Raw genomic sequence first — 18,658 nt, 5'->3', positions numbered from 1 at the left:
GGAGCACATGTATTGATGGCCAACTCAGCGGTCCTCCTAAGAAGGATGTACTCACCCAAGGAGGTGTGCACCAAAAACCATCCATTGGGCTTGAAGAAAATATTGAAACTATTCCCATTTTTTTAAGCTCAACCATTTTAATTTCTATTTTTCTGTATGTTTTATACTATGCATACTAGTTTAATATAGCTATACATGTGTTTTGTTTATTTTTATTTATTTTTAAAGATTTTATTTATTTATTTGACAGAGAGTGAGAAAGCACAGGCAGGGGGAACGATAGTGGGAGAGGGAGAAGCAGGCTCCCCGCTGAGCAGGGAGCCTGACGTAGGGCTCAATCCCAGGACGCTGGGATCATGTCCTGAGCCGAAGGCAGACACTTAACCAGCTGAGCCACCCAGGTACCCATGTGTTTCATTTATAAACAAACATATATTAGAAGGTACATACGCAAACATTTTTTCATAAAGGTGCACATCATAAGTTTGGAGACCCTTCATATAGCTGTTTGTCAGGTACTATGCTAAGTATTTTACATGCATTATTTCATTTAGCCCATTGAAAATCAAGTGAGGTATATACTATAGTTCCATTTTACAGATGAAGAAACTGAGGCACGGAGAGGTTAATTTGCCCAGTCACATCCAGCTGGTAACTGGTGGGACAAGGGCCCAGACCCAGATCTGTCTGGCTTAACCACTTCCCATTCTCTCTTGTTTTCTGTCCTAATACCTAGGGTTGTACCTGAGGCACAGTACAGGTTTGTAGATTAAATACATAAAATGAATGGATGAATTAATCATACTTAGTACATCTTAAAGCTTTCTCAAGGAAAACTGTGAAAATGAAAATAAAATTTCCTTTCTCACTGTAAAGGTGTGTTGGCAACAACAAGCCAAATGACATGCCCAGGTGACACAATGGAACACTTCATTCCATTTCTTGGCAGAAAAACTGAAGCGAAGCCCAGCAAGTCACTGTTTACCGCTGAGCCTGAAGTCGGGCTGCTAGTCTTGTTTTCACATCTGATGACAGAACTACCTTGTTTTTATGGAGCTATAACTCATATACCGTAGGAATCAGCTTTTTAAAGAGTACAGTTCAGTTTTCAGTATATCCACGAAATTCTGCAGCAACTTAATTTCAGAACGTATGCATCACCTCCCAAAGAAACTACACACCCACTGGCTACACACCCATTCCTGCTCTCTCTGTCCTGGGCAAACACCAGTCTGCTTTCTGTCTCTATGGATTTGCGCATCCTGGACATTTCATATAAGTGGGATCATACAATCTGTGACCTTTTGTCTCTGACTTCTTTCACTTAGCATAATATTTTCAAGGTTCATCCATGTTGTAGCGCGTGTATCAGTACTTTGTGACTCTTCATGGGCAAATTACGTTCCATTGTGTGGATAAACAAGAATCTGTCCATCAGTTGATGGACATTTGGTTGTTTCCACCTTCTGACTGTTATGAATGGTGCTGCTGTGAACATTTGTGTTCAAGTTTTTGTATGAACATATGTGTTCAATTCTCTTGGATATATACCTAGGAGCAAGTTGCTGGGCCACATGGCAGATGTTTAACATTTTGAGGAACCACCAAACTGTTTTCCAAAGTGATGGCACCATTTTACATTTCCACCAGCAGTGTGTGAGGATTCCAATTTCTTTACATCCTCACCAACGCTTGTTGCTATCAAACTTTTGTATAATAACAGTCCTAGTGGTTGTGAGTGGGATTTCACTGCGGTGATGATTTATATTTCTCTAATGACAGTGATGTCAAGTATCTTTTCTTGTGTTTATTGCTCCCCCAAGTATTTCTTCTGAATTCAAATTATTGCTATTTTTCTTTTTTTTTAGTGTCTTTCATTGAAATATAAATTTTGTTCTTATGCTATCTGTTTTGTCCCAGGAACTCTCAAAACATATTAAATATTCATGAAATATCCTATTAGGGATTGCATAGTCTCTCAGGGTGCCAGGCAGCTGGAGCCATGAGTTGTAAAAATTTAAATGAGTTTCCACCAGCAACTTTCCAGAAACTCTCTACGTTACATTATTAGATCACAAGCTTTGATAATCCCAAAATTATGGTAATGATAGTGCTTTATTTAAAAGTTCATAGGAACACCAAGACTTTTTTTTAATTATATTTTCTTAACTTTTTATATCCCTGTGAGGCAGAAAAGAAGAGAAGGCAGTAGCTGTCTCAAAGGGTCCTCCGAGAAAGTAAGTGTAGAGATTTGAATATCTAAAAAATTCTAATGTGTCATGAAACAAACCTTTTATCTTTTTAGAGAGGGAGGTGGAGGGCGGGGAGGGAGAGAGAGAATCCCAAGCAGGTTCCATGCCCAGCGTGGAGCCCGATGCAGGGCTTAACCAGCTGAGCCACCCAGGCACCCCATGAAATAAACCTTTTTGAGCACAACCAATGTTTGCAGATGGATAAGAAAATTTCAAGATTGTTTTTAAGTAATGTGGCAGTCCTGGATATAAATCAGTACTCAAATGTGATGCTAACATTTCAGCGATGTTGAAATTAACCTTTGCTATCAAACTTGGTTTAGATCACAGAGAAAGGAAAGGTTTTGAAAATTCCATATGACAATTTCTTCCCTGTACATTGAAAGAATATTTACATTAGCCTCTAAAGATTTGTAGTAGTATTCATGGGGGGAAAAAAATGCCTGACAGATTACATGTATAGTAAAGTCCATATTAGTGTAAGTGTTTATTATAGCTGTGAGGTCTTTCTGGCTTTCAGAACTTACATGTTCCCATTTTAAGATTAAATTTTATTTGATGGCTTTTATCAGCATTAGTCATTCTCAACCTACTGTAAGTTGAATGTATTTGGTCATAATGTTCACAGTGATGAAATTCATCAGTATTCTTGAAACTGGACTTTTATATGGGAAGTGATTTTTCTTTTTAAAAAAACTTTTTGAATTTTTGTTTAGTCAAATACTGGTCAAGCACCAGACATGGGAAATACGTGAATGTAAGGCAGTGTTTGCCTTTGTAGAGCTTGTAGACCACCCGCAAATGCCAAAACCATTAGGTAATTGCAATTTTGATGAATGCTAGAAATGAACACCTTCTGATTCCAGGAGAACACTTAGTGGAGGGGCCGCCCCAGTTTGTGCTTGTCAGAAAAGGCTTCCCTGGGAGATGACACAATGTGGGACCTAGAGGGCGCCTAGGAGTTAGCCACCACATGGGCCTCACAGGCTAGCACTAAGGCAGACACGAGCTTGATGCTCTCGAGGACTTTAATGAGCGTGGCTCATATGCCAGGAGCAAAAAGACAAGGTGAGGCAGGGCGGGGGGCAGGCGTTGTATAAGGGCACGTTAAGGATCTGGGCCTTGGTCAGTGGAGAGCCACCGAAGGGGTTAAGGCTGTACAGTAGCATGTGTTGGTGATCTATAAATTAAGAACGGGCAGTGACCCTTTGCTCCGTCCCTTTCTTCTCTCTTGTTCAGGAATATGATTGGAGAAACTATCAGCCCAGCCAGATGAGTGAATCTGAGTTGCAAATGCTAGCAAGCCTGCGGCGGCAACAGAATGAAGAACTGGAGGACCCAGGGGCTCCCCACGGCCTGAGCGCATCCCAGGTTGACAACTGTAACGTCAGCATTAGTACCAGCAGCGACGACACGACCACCTGGAACTCCTGCCTGCCACCAGTGAGTCCAGGGCTCTGGGTCTTTGTGTACTGCCTTAACGAGGAGCAAACTTCTTTCAACAAAGCCCAGCCTTGCCTGGGAAACCTAGGGCCAACATGAGAACGCTGCCCATGAGAAATATTCGGAGCCCACTCAGGAGCACCTGGCTGGCTCAGTCAGTGGAGCAGGCAACTCTTGATCTTGGGGTTGAGTTCAAGCCCCGCATTGGGTGTAGAGATTACTTACAAATAAAATAAAAGAAAGAAATATTCAGAGCCCATTCTGAATTAGGTTTTAGGTCTGAGGGCATTGTCTTTTCTTAAGCTGTCTTACTTACCTTCAAATAATGGATGTTCATTATGTGGTGATATATACGAACATACGTTGAAAGCAAAAAGGAATCATTTTACTGTCAATTCTGGGTCTTTCACTGTATCCGCAGCTCCTAGCATAGGCCTGGCACATAGAGAGGGCTCAGTATTTGTTAAATGAATGAACAAAAAAGATGTTTGCTGCTCCCAGTATCTGAGGGCCGTGATAGGCACTGCAGACAATTCAACAGCTTATCTTTTCCCGTATGTTTATACAGTTAAAGCACTTTTAAATATGGCCCATCATCCTCACAATGGACCAGCCGAGGAGTTGGATCAGGTCAAAGTCTTCCTGTCTTTCAGGTGAAGAAACTAAACTCTCCTGGGCCCAAGCTTCCACACCTGGTCAGTGGTGGAGCCCAGAGCAGAGCCCGGTGTTTTGACTCAGTCTATTTTCCCCACTTCTGGCCTTGGGGATCTTATGGCTGAATTGGAAAGACAAAGTGGAGACACTGATAGAACAGTCCTATAGAGCTTAAAAAATCATAAGGCAGAATAGTAAAATCAGTATTTTAATAGTGGTATTTAAAGCTGCTATTTCTTTAAACACCTAGAGACATTTTAAGACCTCCATGAACCCAAGGAAATTTACTTATAATTTACTTATATTTACCTATAAGGCCACATTCAACGTCAAATCAAACATATTAAAATACACTTTCATCCAACAGTAAATATTACTTTTTTACTGTATAATTTTTGAAGGGAAATATAAAATTTATTTATATTTATATAAAATTAGGTAAAGGCTGAGTTCAAGTGTAGTTGACAGTAGATAATGTATGTTTTAAGAATCTAATTAAATATTTATTAATTTTACAATTTTCTTTCCGAGAAATTTTTTTTCAAAGTCTCCAGCATCTTTGTAGACATTAGCAATCTCGGAGGCTCTGGCACTAGGCTTTCTATGTGTTACCTAACTCAGTCCTTACTGCTATCTTATGTGGTAAGCACTGTTGAGTTCCCAATTCCAGATGAGAAAATTGAGACTCTTGAGTGTAGTGATTCAGACTTAGCTTGGCATGACTCCTCTGAGTTTGAGCTCCTAACCACCATGATGGGGTGACTTCTGTGTGTGACTTAATTTGCCAAATGGGTACCATGGATATCCAGCAGATGGTGACATTTCTGCTCTGGAAAGTACATACACGTCTTCATGGAGGAGGAATTCAGATTGACTCTAAGGCAATGTAGGGAAAGAAGGATGTTTTCATGAGTGTTTTTTTATCCCTACTTTGCCCACCCTCCAGGCTTCCCTTGCCTCAGTTATGTTTTCATTAAACTAAATGATCAAACATGCATAAGGCCTCCAGCAGCTTTGGTGCCAAAGAGTATCTACCCATCCAACAAGAACACCCCTGTGTGCTGGTTACTCAGAGTATCCTTGTAGCAGATCTAAGAACATTAAGAGTAAGTTGCAGATTTTTGCCAATGCAATTTACAATGGAATGGAAATATTGCCTTTCTTATAAAATATTCCTCAGCAGTCAGTTAAATGGAAAGTAAGAAAGAGAACAGTGGCCTCCTGAACGAGCTCATTCTGTCGTGAAGTAGCTTGGAGACCAACATTACAAAGGGCAAACCAAGGAATGATTATTTATGGACTGAAAAGGCTGAGCTCTTGGTTGCCCTGGATACCGTGTTCTCATCACTGTCCTGTGCTGGCAAGGACTAGAGTCCTCATGCACAACAACTACTCCGCTCCAAAAGTATACAGCCAAAAATAACACCATTGGTAATGAACTTAATAACCCCTCCGTTTGACCAAATGAGAAATTGGAAACAGTCTATTTTTTAGACAGAGAAAATAATTGAAAAGCCCACTTTTGGTATTCATAAGATACATTTATTACTGCTTCAAATTCAGTCTATTTCAATATTGGAACTATCACCAAATGGAAAATTGCATTTCTTAATGAACTCTGCATCTTGTTGCTCATATAGAGTTTAAACAGAGCAATTTACAAGAACTGTTGTGGTCTTTCTGAGAGCTCATGCCTTTCTCTTTAGAAGTTGTACAGGGAGAATGAAAAAGAAGAAATGAACGAACTCATAACTTTATTTAACACAATGGTACCCTGCTTTTCATGTATCTCAGTGGCGCCGCCGCCATCCACAGTGACACTCCACCAGAAATTTGGAGTACATCTCTACTTCTCCCACTGCTTCATTTCCAAATCCTAAGAATCCTTAGGATTTTACCCCTCCCTACCTAACACCATAACCTTGGCACTTTACTTTTCATCCACGTTCCCTCAATAGGCTCCTGGTACCTCTGTACCTCCCATCCAAGCACCTGATGGTGAGGAACATCTGCTCTGAGGTCAAATGGCCAAGGTTCAAATCTAAGCCGTGACCTTTTAAAACACTTGGCACTATATCTGAGACATAATAAGTAATTAATTTAGTAAATTAAGGTTATTTGTCATTATTATTGTCATTATTATTCACACTAGTGATCTTCCTAAAGCCCGGATCTAATCTTACCTCTTCCCTGCATAAAGCCTTTAGTTCCCATTGGCTCTTTGGTTTGGCATACAGGGCCCCCCATGGTGTGAGACCTGCTCCCCTCCCCCAGCTCATCTCTCACTGTTCCTCACCTTTTACTCCATGCTTCAGTCCAAGTTATAACTTCCTGAATGCACTCTGCACACATCCTTGTACCTTGTACCTGATGATCTCTCCAGACATAGCTCCAAAGCCTGCTGTAGCCCTTCTCCAGGCCTCATTGTGAGAGACAGACCTTCCTTTCTGCCACTAGAGCCAGGAATATCTCAATGACACTCTTGTTCCTGAACCCAAATTCTGCTGCCTGTCACCTGAAAGATTGTTACTCAACAGATGAGTTTGGATTGGAAAGGAGTTTGAGCTTTATTCAGGAGGCCAGCCACCTGGGGAGAAGGTAGACTCTCGTCCACAGGCCAACTCAGAGGGTTCTGCCTGGCCCAGGGGTTTTTAAAGGGGTTTAAGGCAGTTAATAAGCAAGGGGAGTACAGTGGCCTGCGACATATCTTGATTCCATGCAGACTAGATGATGCCAAAGATAGACGTTAACTCAGTGCTCAGGGCTTGTGCAAGGGGGTCCGGCTCTTGTTTCCCGATGTGCAGGACTGTGTTCTTCCTGCAAAGGAGGGCAAGGTCTGCAGATACACAAAGGGAGGTGAGTAAAATCATTTGTGTGACTTGAAAAAGAACAGCACCTTGCTACAAAATTATTGGACTCATCTGAAAGCCGAGGTGGCTTCCAACAGACTTGCTGGCCTCTGTGGCCTGGGAAAGTTCTGGTCCTTCACTCCTCAAGGCTGGTGGTCTGCAAATCTCAAAGAAAGTTAAGTTAGTTCGGTTACAGATCAAGGGCCTTCGGTCAGCAAGTAAGGAGTGTGTTAACTTGAAGCAACCCTTAAGACCAGCTGGGGTGCTGTTAAACTCTCAACCTAGCTTATCTGTCTCACATTAATTCATTCCACATACTTGTTTTTTTGCTTTTGTTTTTAAGCGGTACAATAGGCTGTGAACTATGCTGGGGATAAAAATAAAGCTTGACCTGGCCTTGAGATGTTCACCATATTGGAGAGAGGCGGAGAGTCAACATCTCACTGTAAGTCAGGGCACTGAGTGATGACAGAATGAAGAGTTTCATAATAGCTCTTAGAAGAGAGGCCCACGTCAGAGAAAGCAGTTGATTCTACTCTTGGTTTCAAGGATACTTTCACAGAGAAGGCTACAATTAAGTCAGAGTTCAAGAATGCGTGCAAGCTCATGTGGAAAGAGGGGGAAAGGAATTCCAAGTTCTGAAAAGGAACAGAATAAATCTATGGAGGTGAGGGTGGAGTCTCTCCTTGAACAGGATAATCTCCTCTTAGCGTCCTTGTTTCTCCATCACCTTGAACAGAACTTGGAATGACTCTTTGCTTGTCTCACCATCCACCCCTAGCCAGCATACACCCAGAAGGCCCCCATGCTCTAGTTGCACCATGCAGCATGCCCGTCACTGCCATGCCCTGTGTCCAGATCATGTCAGTCATGTCATTGCTCATCGTGCTCTTCCCTCTGACTGGGGAGACCCTCCATCCCTCTTCTCTACCCAGAACACTCCCTTGTTTTCCAAGGCCCAACTCAAACGTCACTGCTTTGTGAAACCCTCTCCTACACTCCACCACACTGCACAGAATTATTTCTTCCTTCTGTGGGTTCCCGTTATCTTCAGTCTCAATGTTAGCATTTACCACATCAGGGAACCATTGTATGATGTGCCCGAGGCCTGGTTGTGAGCTCCTTGAAGGCAGTACCATGCTGAGCACAGTGCCTGGCATGAGGTCACACTCAGTCACTGGTTATTAGTCATTGACTGAATGAATCAATCAGAAACATTAAAAAGAATCCTTTTTTACTCTACAATAAGGTAGTTTTCATCAAAATTCCAAAATAAACATCAGCTTTGCTTTGCTTAAATAAACCCTGAACGATGCAGATAATATTTTACATTCAAGATTTGATAAATGGATATTAAATATACAGACAAAGGAAAAATCTCTCTCCGGACAGGGCTTGATGACCAATGGTTTAAAACAGAGATTTAAGCAGGTCACATTCAATTTAGCATCTTTACCTAACGACTTCACACACGCTGTAGTCTGAAACCAGAAAGCCCATGTGGAGTAAAGTGAAGAGTCTTTAGCGAAATCTATTGTGTTTACTACAAGCTCTGATTCCTCAGCTTTCCTCAGCATCTGTACAGTTCAGAGTAATATGTACTGTTTAAAAGGTGTTTGGATATAATAAATTAGTCATTTAAAAGTGTAATTAAATGTAACCATATTTCTCATAGCAAATTGGCTTTTGTAGGCATCTCTTGCCAAATAAATCAAGCCTACTGAGAAATCCACTGGCCTTTGACAGACAAATTTTTCAAAGTTTCTAACTTAGAACCAAATTCAGTTAAAACAATACTTTACAACTTCTGTGGAAACCAGGCTACAAGTAATCAATTTTGGAGGGTTTCTGTTAGGAGTAGCCCTCATGAGATTTATTCAAAAACTCGGCTGTAGGCAGTCTTAGGAAGGGAGCTAGGAGTTGCTTATAATGAATTCTTAAGTGAATTTTATTTTGATGAGGGCTTTTGATTGACAATAACATAAAATCATGTTGTGTGTGTGTGTGTGTGTGTGTGTGTGTGTGTGTGTGTGGTTTCTTTTTAAGGAAAAAGAGTAGCTATTAATGGAAACAGCTTTTTGCGATGCCCAAAAGAATCTAGACTCTGCTTCAGCCAACCTGAGCTCAAATCCCAGCTCTGCCATTTACTGGCACGATGGCCTATAAAATGGGAATCATAAAAGGCATTCCTCGTATTGGCATGGTGAGAATTGAATGAGTGCAGGGGATGCACATGCCCAGTGCCTAACAGAGTAAGCTCATTGTTACCTGCTGCTCCCCCAAAGTTACTCTCCTCAAAGGGCAACTTGAGTGATGAGAAAAGATTTCTAGGATATTTCCCCTTTTTGTGACTACTGAGGGCTGTAAGGAGAGGTAGAGGTTCTGTTGTGCTTGTTTTGTTGTGAGCTTAACCACTAAAATCCAGACTTATCCCCTCAAAGCTTTACAAGTAAGCCCTTTCGTTATTTTATTATTTCAATATTTCATTATTTCTCTGTCCTGCCTCTACCTGAGATTCAAGAAAAGCATGCCTCGTGTGCACGCTGTCTTGTAAGCTGAAAACCTAAAACCATCATTCCTTCAAGAATTCCCATAATCTAATATCAAGCATGTAAGTCTCCTCAGCTTGTTTAAAAAAAAAAAAAAAAATGTTCATTGCGTGCATCCATCAACATGGCACATTGCACAGCATAATATTTGGAGAAAAGGCAAAATGCACTTAATAAAATTACAAGCATATGGTGAGGTTCTCAGACAAGTTATTTACGGTCTTGATTAACCTTGTAACATTTTTGCCATTTTCATAGGTTTTACATAACACCATGAAAATATTGTCTTTACCTTTTAACATGGCAGGATTATCTTATCTCCTGTTCTTTTATTTAGCCTTCACTTCTCTCCCTCACCCCCAGATTTCTAGCAGCTTGATCATGGAAAAGCAAAGCTTCTTGTGCTCAGTGGCAAATTTTAGGAGTTCCGTTTTCCTGACACTGGCGCATAGCAACAGCGCCACCAAAAGGACAAGGTCCTCAGTTTCTAGGATCTGTTCCATTTCTTTGCTCATCAGCGTATCAGCGTTTTACGTGATGATTGCTGGCTGCTACGTGTCCAGTACATAATATATTGGCATTTCAGGCTCTTTACAGTTAATAGGTCTTAATTTGTTCTGATCTACAGATTCATTAACTTCTCAGCTCTTTTTGGGTGTAATGAGTTTTCTTTTAATTCTCCTGAACTAAAAAGGTAAGTAGTTGATTGTGCTAAGCTGCAGATAAATCAGATGAGCAGATGTTCTTATACCACTATAGAAATGATATATGAAAACTGATATTAGAGTCAATGTAATACTGAAATGTGTGAGTTGCTCTGTGTTTAGTGACTATGAAAGTCACCCCATGAAATAAACTTTCCTCATCCTCGAAGTATCATCTTTTTTTTTTTAAGATTTTATTTATTTATTTATTTCATTTATTTATTTGGCAGAGAGGGAGCAGGAGAATACAAGCAGTGGGAGCAGCTGGGAGAGGGAGAAACAGGCCGCCTGTCGAGCAGGGAGCCCAATGTGGGGCTCAATCCCAGGACCCTGGGATCATGACCTGAGCCGAAGGCAGACGCTTAATGACTGAGCCACCCAGGCACCCCTCAAAATATCATCTAGTATACCTTATGTTTGTCCCACATTTAGCAATGTGGCAAAACTTATCTTCTTTAATTTTAAATATATAGTGATATGTCATAAGATTGAAATCAAGTGAATTTAATTTATGGTGAGGAGGCCATCTTATAGATCTCAAATAAATATTTCAGACCACTTTTTTTTTTTTTTTTTGCTGCCATACCCTGACCTGAGTTTTATCATATGTGTTTTCAAAAACTTTGGTATTCACCACTGTAGGTGAACCTCTGAGCTGGATTAAGCACTACAACCTAATGGTTAAGAGGGTAAACTGTGGTGAACTGGGTTCAAACTCTGACTCCACTATTTCCTGGCTGGCATGACCTTGGGTTAGCACCCAGTGTCTGAATCTCCTCTTCTGTTAGATGCAGTTGTTAATCCTGTCTGTTTCACAGAATTGCTGTGGGGAACAAATGAGATAATATCTACCAAGGATTTAACACAGAGTATTTGCTGATTAAATGTCAGCCAGTGCTATGATTATTGTCATAGTTATCTGTAGGTATTGGTTGTTCTTCTTTTGCTGCTTCTTACGGTAGTCCCTGAATATGGCTGAATTCCAAAGTCAAAAAACAATTTTTTTTTTTTTTTACCTGGTGCTTTCGTCGGATATTACCTACCTAGGATTAGTACAGATAGGTTTACTGCTGCATATGTATCAAAACAGATCTGGTTCTGTTTGTGGATGGGGACATCTGGCCTCAGACATCCCATCATGTTCCTCCCAACCCCACCATGTTCAGAGAGCTTTTAGAAACCATTAGGCACATTCTTCTTCGTTCTGATTTGGATCTAGGAAAATAAAAAGACCTCATCCAAGTGAAAGCTCTGCCCTTTCAGAGCATCAAAGCAAAGTTATAGGAACTGAAATACCTTGAAGGAGCTTTTTAGCTGCATCATTGCCGTAATCCCCTCCTGTCCCTGAGTCTGATTATGAAATTAGGAGACATGTACAAAGAAAGGGAATTGGGGCCACCCAGTTTTGTATGATACCCACTCCAAAACAAGACTTGCATCCTTCCCCAGCTGAGTCCCTAGCAGTCGGGGCATGTAAGTCCGTGGACAGCAGCTACGTGCGGCAGCCAGAATGCTCTGCCCTGATACGCCATCTTTAAATGGAAGTGGGTTGTTAAATAAAATATTTGGGGGCAACAACTTGGTAACTAGTTTTCAGTACTAAAAATGAAGTTAAAGAGTGCTCGCTTCGGCAGCACATACACTAAAACTGAAGTTAAAGAATCGGGTGTTCAGACTGAGGTCCATTACCCTACAACTATTTTAATGGGATTTTTTTTCCTTTACTTTTCTGTTTCCCTCATGTTAGCACTCATTACTATTTCGAAACATTTCCACTGGTTATTTTTTGTTGTTGTTTTCTAACACTTAGAAACCACTACAAATGTGACTTTTTTGTTGACTGTGTTCTTTTTTGCTATTTGCATCACTGGATCGGTTTTATATAGACATGAGCAAATGCGGAAAGGGTCAGTCTGTGTAGTCTGAGAGCTGAGTCACAAACAAGACAGGATTCTGTAGCCATTTCTAGTCTCCAGAGGATGGAGTAAGTCATTTGGAATAAGGGGGTTGGAAAGAGGTGTAAATAGAATTAATAGTATAAAATTAAGAAAATGGAAATTTGCTGAATACCAGAACTGTGATGCATAGAGAGTTATGGAAATGCCTCTGGAAGCAAATCGGCGGAGGCCCATTCACTGGAGGCCTGAGTACAGCTGAACTACTGGGCGAATACCAATGAACATATTATCGGGAGTATTTCTGCACCAGTGTGAGATTCTCTAGAATCTAGGCCGTTAGGCCCTTTGCTTACTAATTCCTTTTTTGCTGTGAAATAATAAAGCCTAAATCATAAAACTAAATTTCACTTGCAAATTGCTGGAAGTCTTATTTCTCCAATGAGATCAAATATGTCTTATGACATGTTTTTCTTTCCACTGTTCTCCCAGCTGTTGTTTCTTATTACTGAAATGGTGAGGCATTGATACCGGTTCAATTACCAAAGTATCTGAGAACATTTAAATTCATGGTGCGTCACAAAAAGTCAGGCTAAGTGACTGTGATTATCAGACAGGGTGTTTGATTTAAATTAAAGGAACACTTCCAAGAGATTATTTATAGAGGAAGACAGTTTACTCTAAAGAATTCCCATGACCCACATCTTTAATATTTTAGGACCCATTGAAATAAGGAGTATGTGGAAAATAAGGAACATGTGCTCTATATATATAGGCACCATTGCCATACTGTTTCCCTCCGTTAGGGTCAGCACTGTAGGACCACATTATGGGTCAGAAAAGCTTAACACGAACCCTGTTGGGTTAGGAAGTAATGGAAATCCTTTAAGTGCAATTCAAAAATGTATACCAAATTCCAACTTGTAATAAAATGAGAATGTTAAAAATGATTTTCATATTAGAATTACATGGCTGTTAACCACATAAGAAAAATCCTGCAAGCTGATGTTCAAAAAGAGAATGTGTATCAGATATAACAGAATTTTCTCCCTTGTAGAACAAAGGAAAAACATCAAATTCCATTGGAGGCAAGAGTTTAAAGCTTATTTGGGGATGTAGTTGTTTAGCGGTGTTTTATTTTTTTTTATTATGTTATGTTAATCACCATACATTACATCATTAGTTTTTGATGTAGTGTTCCATGATTCATTGTTTGTGCATAACACCAGTGCTCCATGCAGAACGTGCCCTCTTTAATACCCATCACCAGACTAACCCATCCTCCCACCCCCCTCCCCTCTTGAATCCTCAGTTTGTTTTTCAGAGTCCATCGTCTCTCATGGTTATCTCCCCCTCCGATTTCCCCCCCTTCATTCTTCCCCTCCTGCTATCTTCTTCTTCTTCTTCTTCTTCTTCTTCTTCTTCTTCTTCTTCTTTTTTTAACATATAATGTATTATTTGTTTCAGAGGTACAGGTCTGTGATTCAACAGTCTTGCACACTTCACAGTGCTCACCATAGCACATACCCTCCCCAATGTCTATCACCCAGCCACCCCGTCCCTCCCACCCCCCACCACTCCAGCAACCCTCAGTTTGTTTCCTGAGATTAAGAATTCCTCATATCAGTGAGGTCATATGATACATGTCTTTCTCTGATTGACTTATTTCACTCAGCATAACACCCTCCAGTTCCATCCACGTTGTTGCAAATGGCAAGATCTCATTCCTTTTGATGGCTGCATAATATTCCATTGTATATATATACCACATCTTCTTATCCATTCATCTGTCGATGGGCATCTTGGCTCTTTCCACAGTTTGGCTATTGTGGACATTTGTTTAGCGATATTTTGAAATAGTAACTTAAACGTTCCTCGCGGAGGGAAAAGTTGAGATTTCACATTTTTGTTAGGTACTGGCACCATTTTTTTCAATTCACTGATTAATGCTTGAGGTTTTATTATACACTTGGGGAAATGACCACTTTGACCTGAGATTTACATGTGTCATTCCATTAGCGAAAGTGCAAGTTATCCTTGCAAACTTCCTAACGTGGAGATATAAATATATAATCCTTATCTCTGGGTCTCTGAGTTACTGCTGATACCTGCTTGCAGCACTAGCTCCATGAGATACCTTTTATTTTACTGTAGCTGGAAAGATCATGAATGTTAACGGTGTAAAAACTCCACAAGGAGGAAGGTCCACACGTGAACTTTAATTGCACCACAGATGCTATCTTGTACAGTGACTGGCCATTAAAATAACCTGCTTCTTCTCATGTGTACCACCTTGTTATTTGCTGGATCTCCCAAACAGCCCATAGGTCCTCAATGAAATAAACAGCCCCTTCTTGAGATTGTTCCTCAGGAAAAAATGACAGCAATGATAGTGCATGGGAAAGTGTATGTAAAGAGCATTACCCTGGTTAGCACCTCACGAATGGTCTGTCTTTTTTTACAGCCTGTCAACCAGGGTCGTCACTATCAGAAAGAAATGAATCCACCTTCTCCTTCTAACCCCCGGTAAGAATCATTAATAAGCTAAGTATCGGTTTTTTTTTTAATTATTTAAAAGATTGTGCATTTTTCTTAGTGTCACAAAAAAGAGTTTCCAAAGTTCTTTTCTTTAGAAGGCTTAGTTCAGTCTACTTTTCTTATTTAGACCACTGTGGTATGGTGGTTAACAGTCTACCTAGGTTTAAATGGCACCTCTGCCTTTTACAAGCTGTAGGACTTTGAGCAACCCAGTTAACTCAGGGTCATCCGGGCATAATAACTACCCTCTGCTCTTTTGGGATAATCATACGAATGAATGCATGAAAAATTCATAGCACAGTTTCTGGCTCGCAGCAAGCTCTCTTTAAGTGTTAATTTATTCCATATTATTCTATTTGCATAGATATTTCATTTTAATCGGTATGTGATGTTTAGTACATTTTAGGCATGAATTTTTTGGTATTATCTGGTCCCTTTAAATTTATCAAGACAGCTTGTATTAGTTCAAAGGCCATTCTCTTTTTTCAAAATCTCTAAAGTTAATCCCAAAATTATTTCATTATTTCAAAAATGTCATTGGTATTATGAGTCATTTGTCAATATAGAAAAATCTCATTATCTTAGGCTCACTAAAGACAAGCAAATTGGAATTTGTGTTTTGAAATATATGTAGTATTATATGGTTTTCTAAAAAAATAAATTTATCAGTACAAATCAGTATCACTTTATTACAATTTATTAAATACTAGGAATTTATTAAAAATCAGTCTATCTTGAGCTCCATCTGCAGGATCTTAGTTGTTGTAATGCATCTCATTGTCCAGCTCTCTCACCTGTCCTGTGGGTTGTCCCATAAAATGGACCAAAACACCAGTGATAGTAGTGTAGCTCTGGCTCTAGAGTGTGATATTTTTTTTTTTAAGATTTTATTTATTTATTTCAGAGAGAGACAGAGAGAGCACGAGCAGGGGGAGGGGCAGAGAGAAGCAGGCTCCCCATTGAGCAGGGAGCCCCACACAGGGCTCGATCCCAGGACCCCAGGATCGTGAACTGAGCCAAAGTGAGACGTTTAACTAACTGAGCCACCCAGGCACCCCTAGAGTGTGATATTTATTACAGTGTCTGAATTATAGTTGAACATATCAAAAACAACTTGGCTAGTGTTAAAAGAGAGACAGAGACAAAGAGAGACAGGAAGGATTTGTTAAATAAGAATACAGGGCTCATCAGAAAGGATGAATACTTAACCATTTACATCGATGTGGATGGAACTGGGGGGTATTATGCTGATCTAAATAAGTCAATCAGAGAAAGATAATTATCATACGGTTTCACTCCTATGTGGAATATAAGAAACAGGGCAGAGGACCATAGGAGAAGGGAGGGAAAACAGAATGGGAAGTCATCGGAGAGGGAGAAAAACCATGAGAGACTCTTAACTATAGGAAAAAAACTGAGGGTTGCTGGGAGGGGAGGTGGGTGTGGGGATGGGGTAAATGGGTGATGGACATTAAGGAGGGCACATGATGTGATGAGCACTGTTACACGCAACTGATGAATTATTGAACTCTACATCTGAAACTAATGTACTTACTATATGTTAGTTAATTAAATTTAAATAAAAATAAAAAATTAAAAAGAATACAGGGCTGTCCCCTGGAACGCAAGGGCAGCCAGGCCTCAGGAAGGGAACAGGACCGGAATGCTGAGAGGCAGCCAGGCGGTATCCTCACTCCATCTCTGCTTGCTTCTTCCTGTCTGTTCCATTCTTCTAAGCACCAGCTTTCTGTTTCCAGTCAACATATGGCTGTCTGACAGCTCTTGAGTTTATGTATTACAGTTCAAAATACATGCCGAGCCTGACAGGCTATGTCTGAATCCCAATTCCTACTTTCCAGGGGAGAGCATGTGATTGGCCTAGCTTGGGCCAAGTATCCACTTTTGGTCCAGTCAGCAATGAACAGCCAACCCAGCCATGTAAAACTAACATGGCTGCCAGGAGACCACCTACATGGTTTATGGGACTTTTAATGGTGCCCAGAATATTAACAGAATTAGAGCAAATGTTCTTTATTAGTAATCACTTCTAAGTGTTCCTGGTCTATATACATGATCTGGTCATTCTTTCATGTTTTGTAGTAGGGAGAATTGCGACTATCATAAATAGATATAATAAGGAGTTCAAAATTGAGTTTGTAATTTCAGAGTATATAAAAAGGTGTTTTAACATTCTTAAAATCAGTTGTCTCTTGACATGTAAATATGTCTCTACAATCTTTCAGCTTATAAGCTCTTTTTATCTGTGTATGAGTAAACTTTTAAGGTAACTGGAAATCCAGCTTTGGTCCAAATTATAACAAAGTCAGGGTTTGTAATCTGAACAAACGAATGTGATAGTTCAGATATGTTAGAAAGTGGAGCCTTTGTTTCGATAAAAAGAGAAAGAGGACCAAATTCCCATCCTAATTCTGCTACTAACCCAGTATCTGATCTCAGACACGCCTCTCAACCTGTCCAGACCTCACCAATAATATGAACACCCTCATGTGTAAAGGAAAGGATTTGAGTTTCATGTTCTCTCAGGTCACTTCCAGCTTCATGATTCTCCGACTTTCATGAGACTCAATATGGATTTTACATATGAAACCCAGTTCCACCATCAAAGGGAACACTGCCCTACATAGAAAACATACTTCATAATGTTGGATTAGTTAATATTTAGATGTAATACTATGTAACTTTAAATATCTCTTTTCATATTTGATTCCCAAAGATAGAATATAAGAAAATTCACCAACCAGACAGCATATTTTATTTAGCCAATTAAATGTTCATTCATTTAGGGAAAATTAATTTACATTTTTACACAGTAAAGTAAAAAGCCAAATTCCAAAGCAAAAAACAAAATGCTGTCAATCCCATTTGCCAGCAGGTTATCCACCCAGTTTCCTAGAAAATTATTATTTAGCTGTTCAGAAAACTTGCAGATTATGTGGTTGGCTCTTGGCTCCATAAATCCAGCAGCCTGAAAGAATTGGCAGAAAGACATCATTGGACCATAAATAAAGACAATGATAAAGTTATGAGGTCAACATAGATCATCATATAAAAATGGGATAAATTCAATCATGTAATACATGTAAGTTAACTTAAAATTGAAAACTATGATTCTTTTAAGATTTGTATTTATTATATTTCTTACAAATAGTATCCCACACCTGGACCCTAAAACACAGAACTCTAAAATTTAAGTTTAAATTTCGGGCGCCTGGGTGGCTCAGTCGTTAAGCGTCTGCCTTCAGCTCAGGTCATGATCCCAGGGTCCTGGGATCGAGTCCCACATCGGGCTCCCTGCTCGGCGGAAAGCCTGCTTCTCCCTCTCCCACTCCCCCTGCTTGTGTTCCTGCTCTCGCTATCTATCTCTCTGTCAAATAAATAAATAAAATCTTTAAAAAAATAAAAAATAAAATAAAATTTAAGTTTAAATTTAAAAGATGCTGATAATGAATATGAAAAAAAATGTAAGAAACGAAAAGATAAGTCTCTAAGTCTACCCCTTGGATAAACAAGCATCTAACCTGAATTCTGGATTGAAAGTTCTGCCTGCGGAGGCTCTGAACACATAAGAGGCAGGTAGTCTCTTGATTTCCTGAATTAAGTGTTATTATGATCAGAGTAACGCAGACATGATGGGGATGAAGACGTGTGCGTGCAGGTCTACCGAGAGAGCACGCTGGTGCCCTGTGGGAGTGGAAGTGGCCACATTAGCTTCAGTGAAGTATCTACAACTACTCCAGAGAACTAAGACTTGTA

The 18,658-nt window shown here is 40.0% G+C and overlaps 1 protein-coding gene across 11 annotated transcripts in view; it reads left to right on the top strand.

Annotated features, from left to right (window-relative positions):
- Nucleotides 1-18,658, top strand: part of CFAP20DC (CFAP20 domain containing) — a 255,001-nt gene that overhangs the window by 193,805 nt on the left and 42,538 nt on the right. For 8 of the 11 annotated variants that reach the window (XM_032411643.1, XM_032411646.1, XM_032411639.1 and 5 more), the window contains 3 exons: nt 2,193-2,237; nt 3,492-3,695; nt 14,811-14,872. In XM_032411643.1, the coding sequence (XP_032267534.1) occupies nt 2,193-2,237; nt 3,492-3,695; nt 14,811-14,872 (311 nt within the window). The remainder of the gene's footprint in view (nt 1-2,192; nt 2,238-3,491; nt 3,696-14,810; nt 14,873-18,658) is intronic. The other 3 variants (XM_032411640.1, XM_032411648.1, XM_032411647.1) reach the window with 1 other exon arrangement.

This window comes from Phoca vitulina, unplaced genomic scaffold (genome assembly GCF_004348235.1).
Source record: "Phoca vitulina isolate PV1807 unplaced genomic scaffold, GSC_HSeal_1.0 scaffold13, whole genome shotgun sequence".
Taxonomy (NCBI): domain Eukaryota; kingdom Metazoa; phylum Chordata; class Mammalia; order Carnivora; family Phocidae; genus Phoca; species Phoca vitulina.
The sequence above is the reverse complement of the archived record's forward strand: the minus strand, read 5'-3'. Positions and strand labels throughout refer to the sequence as shown.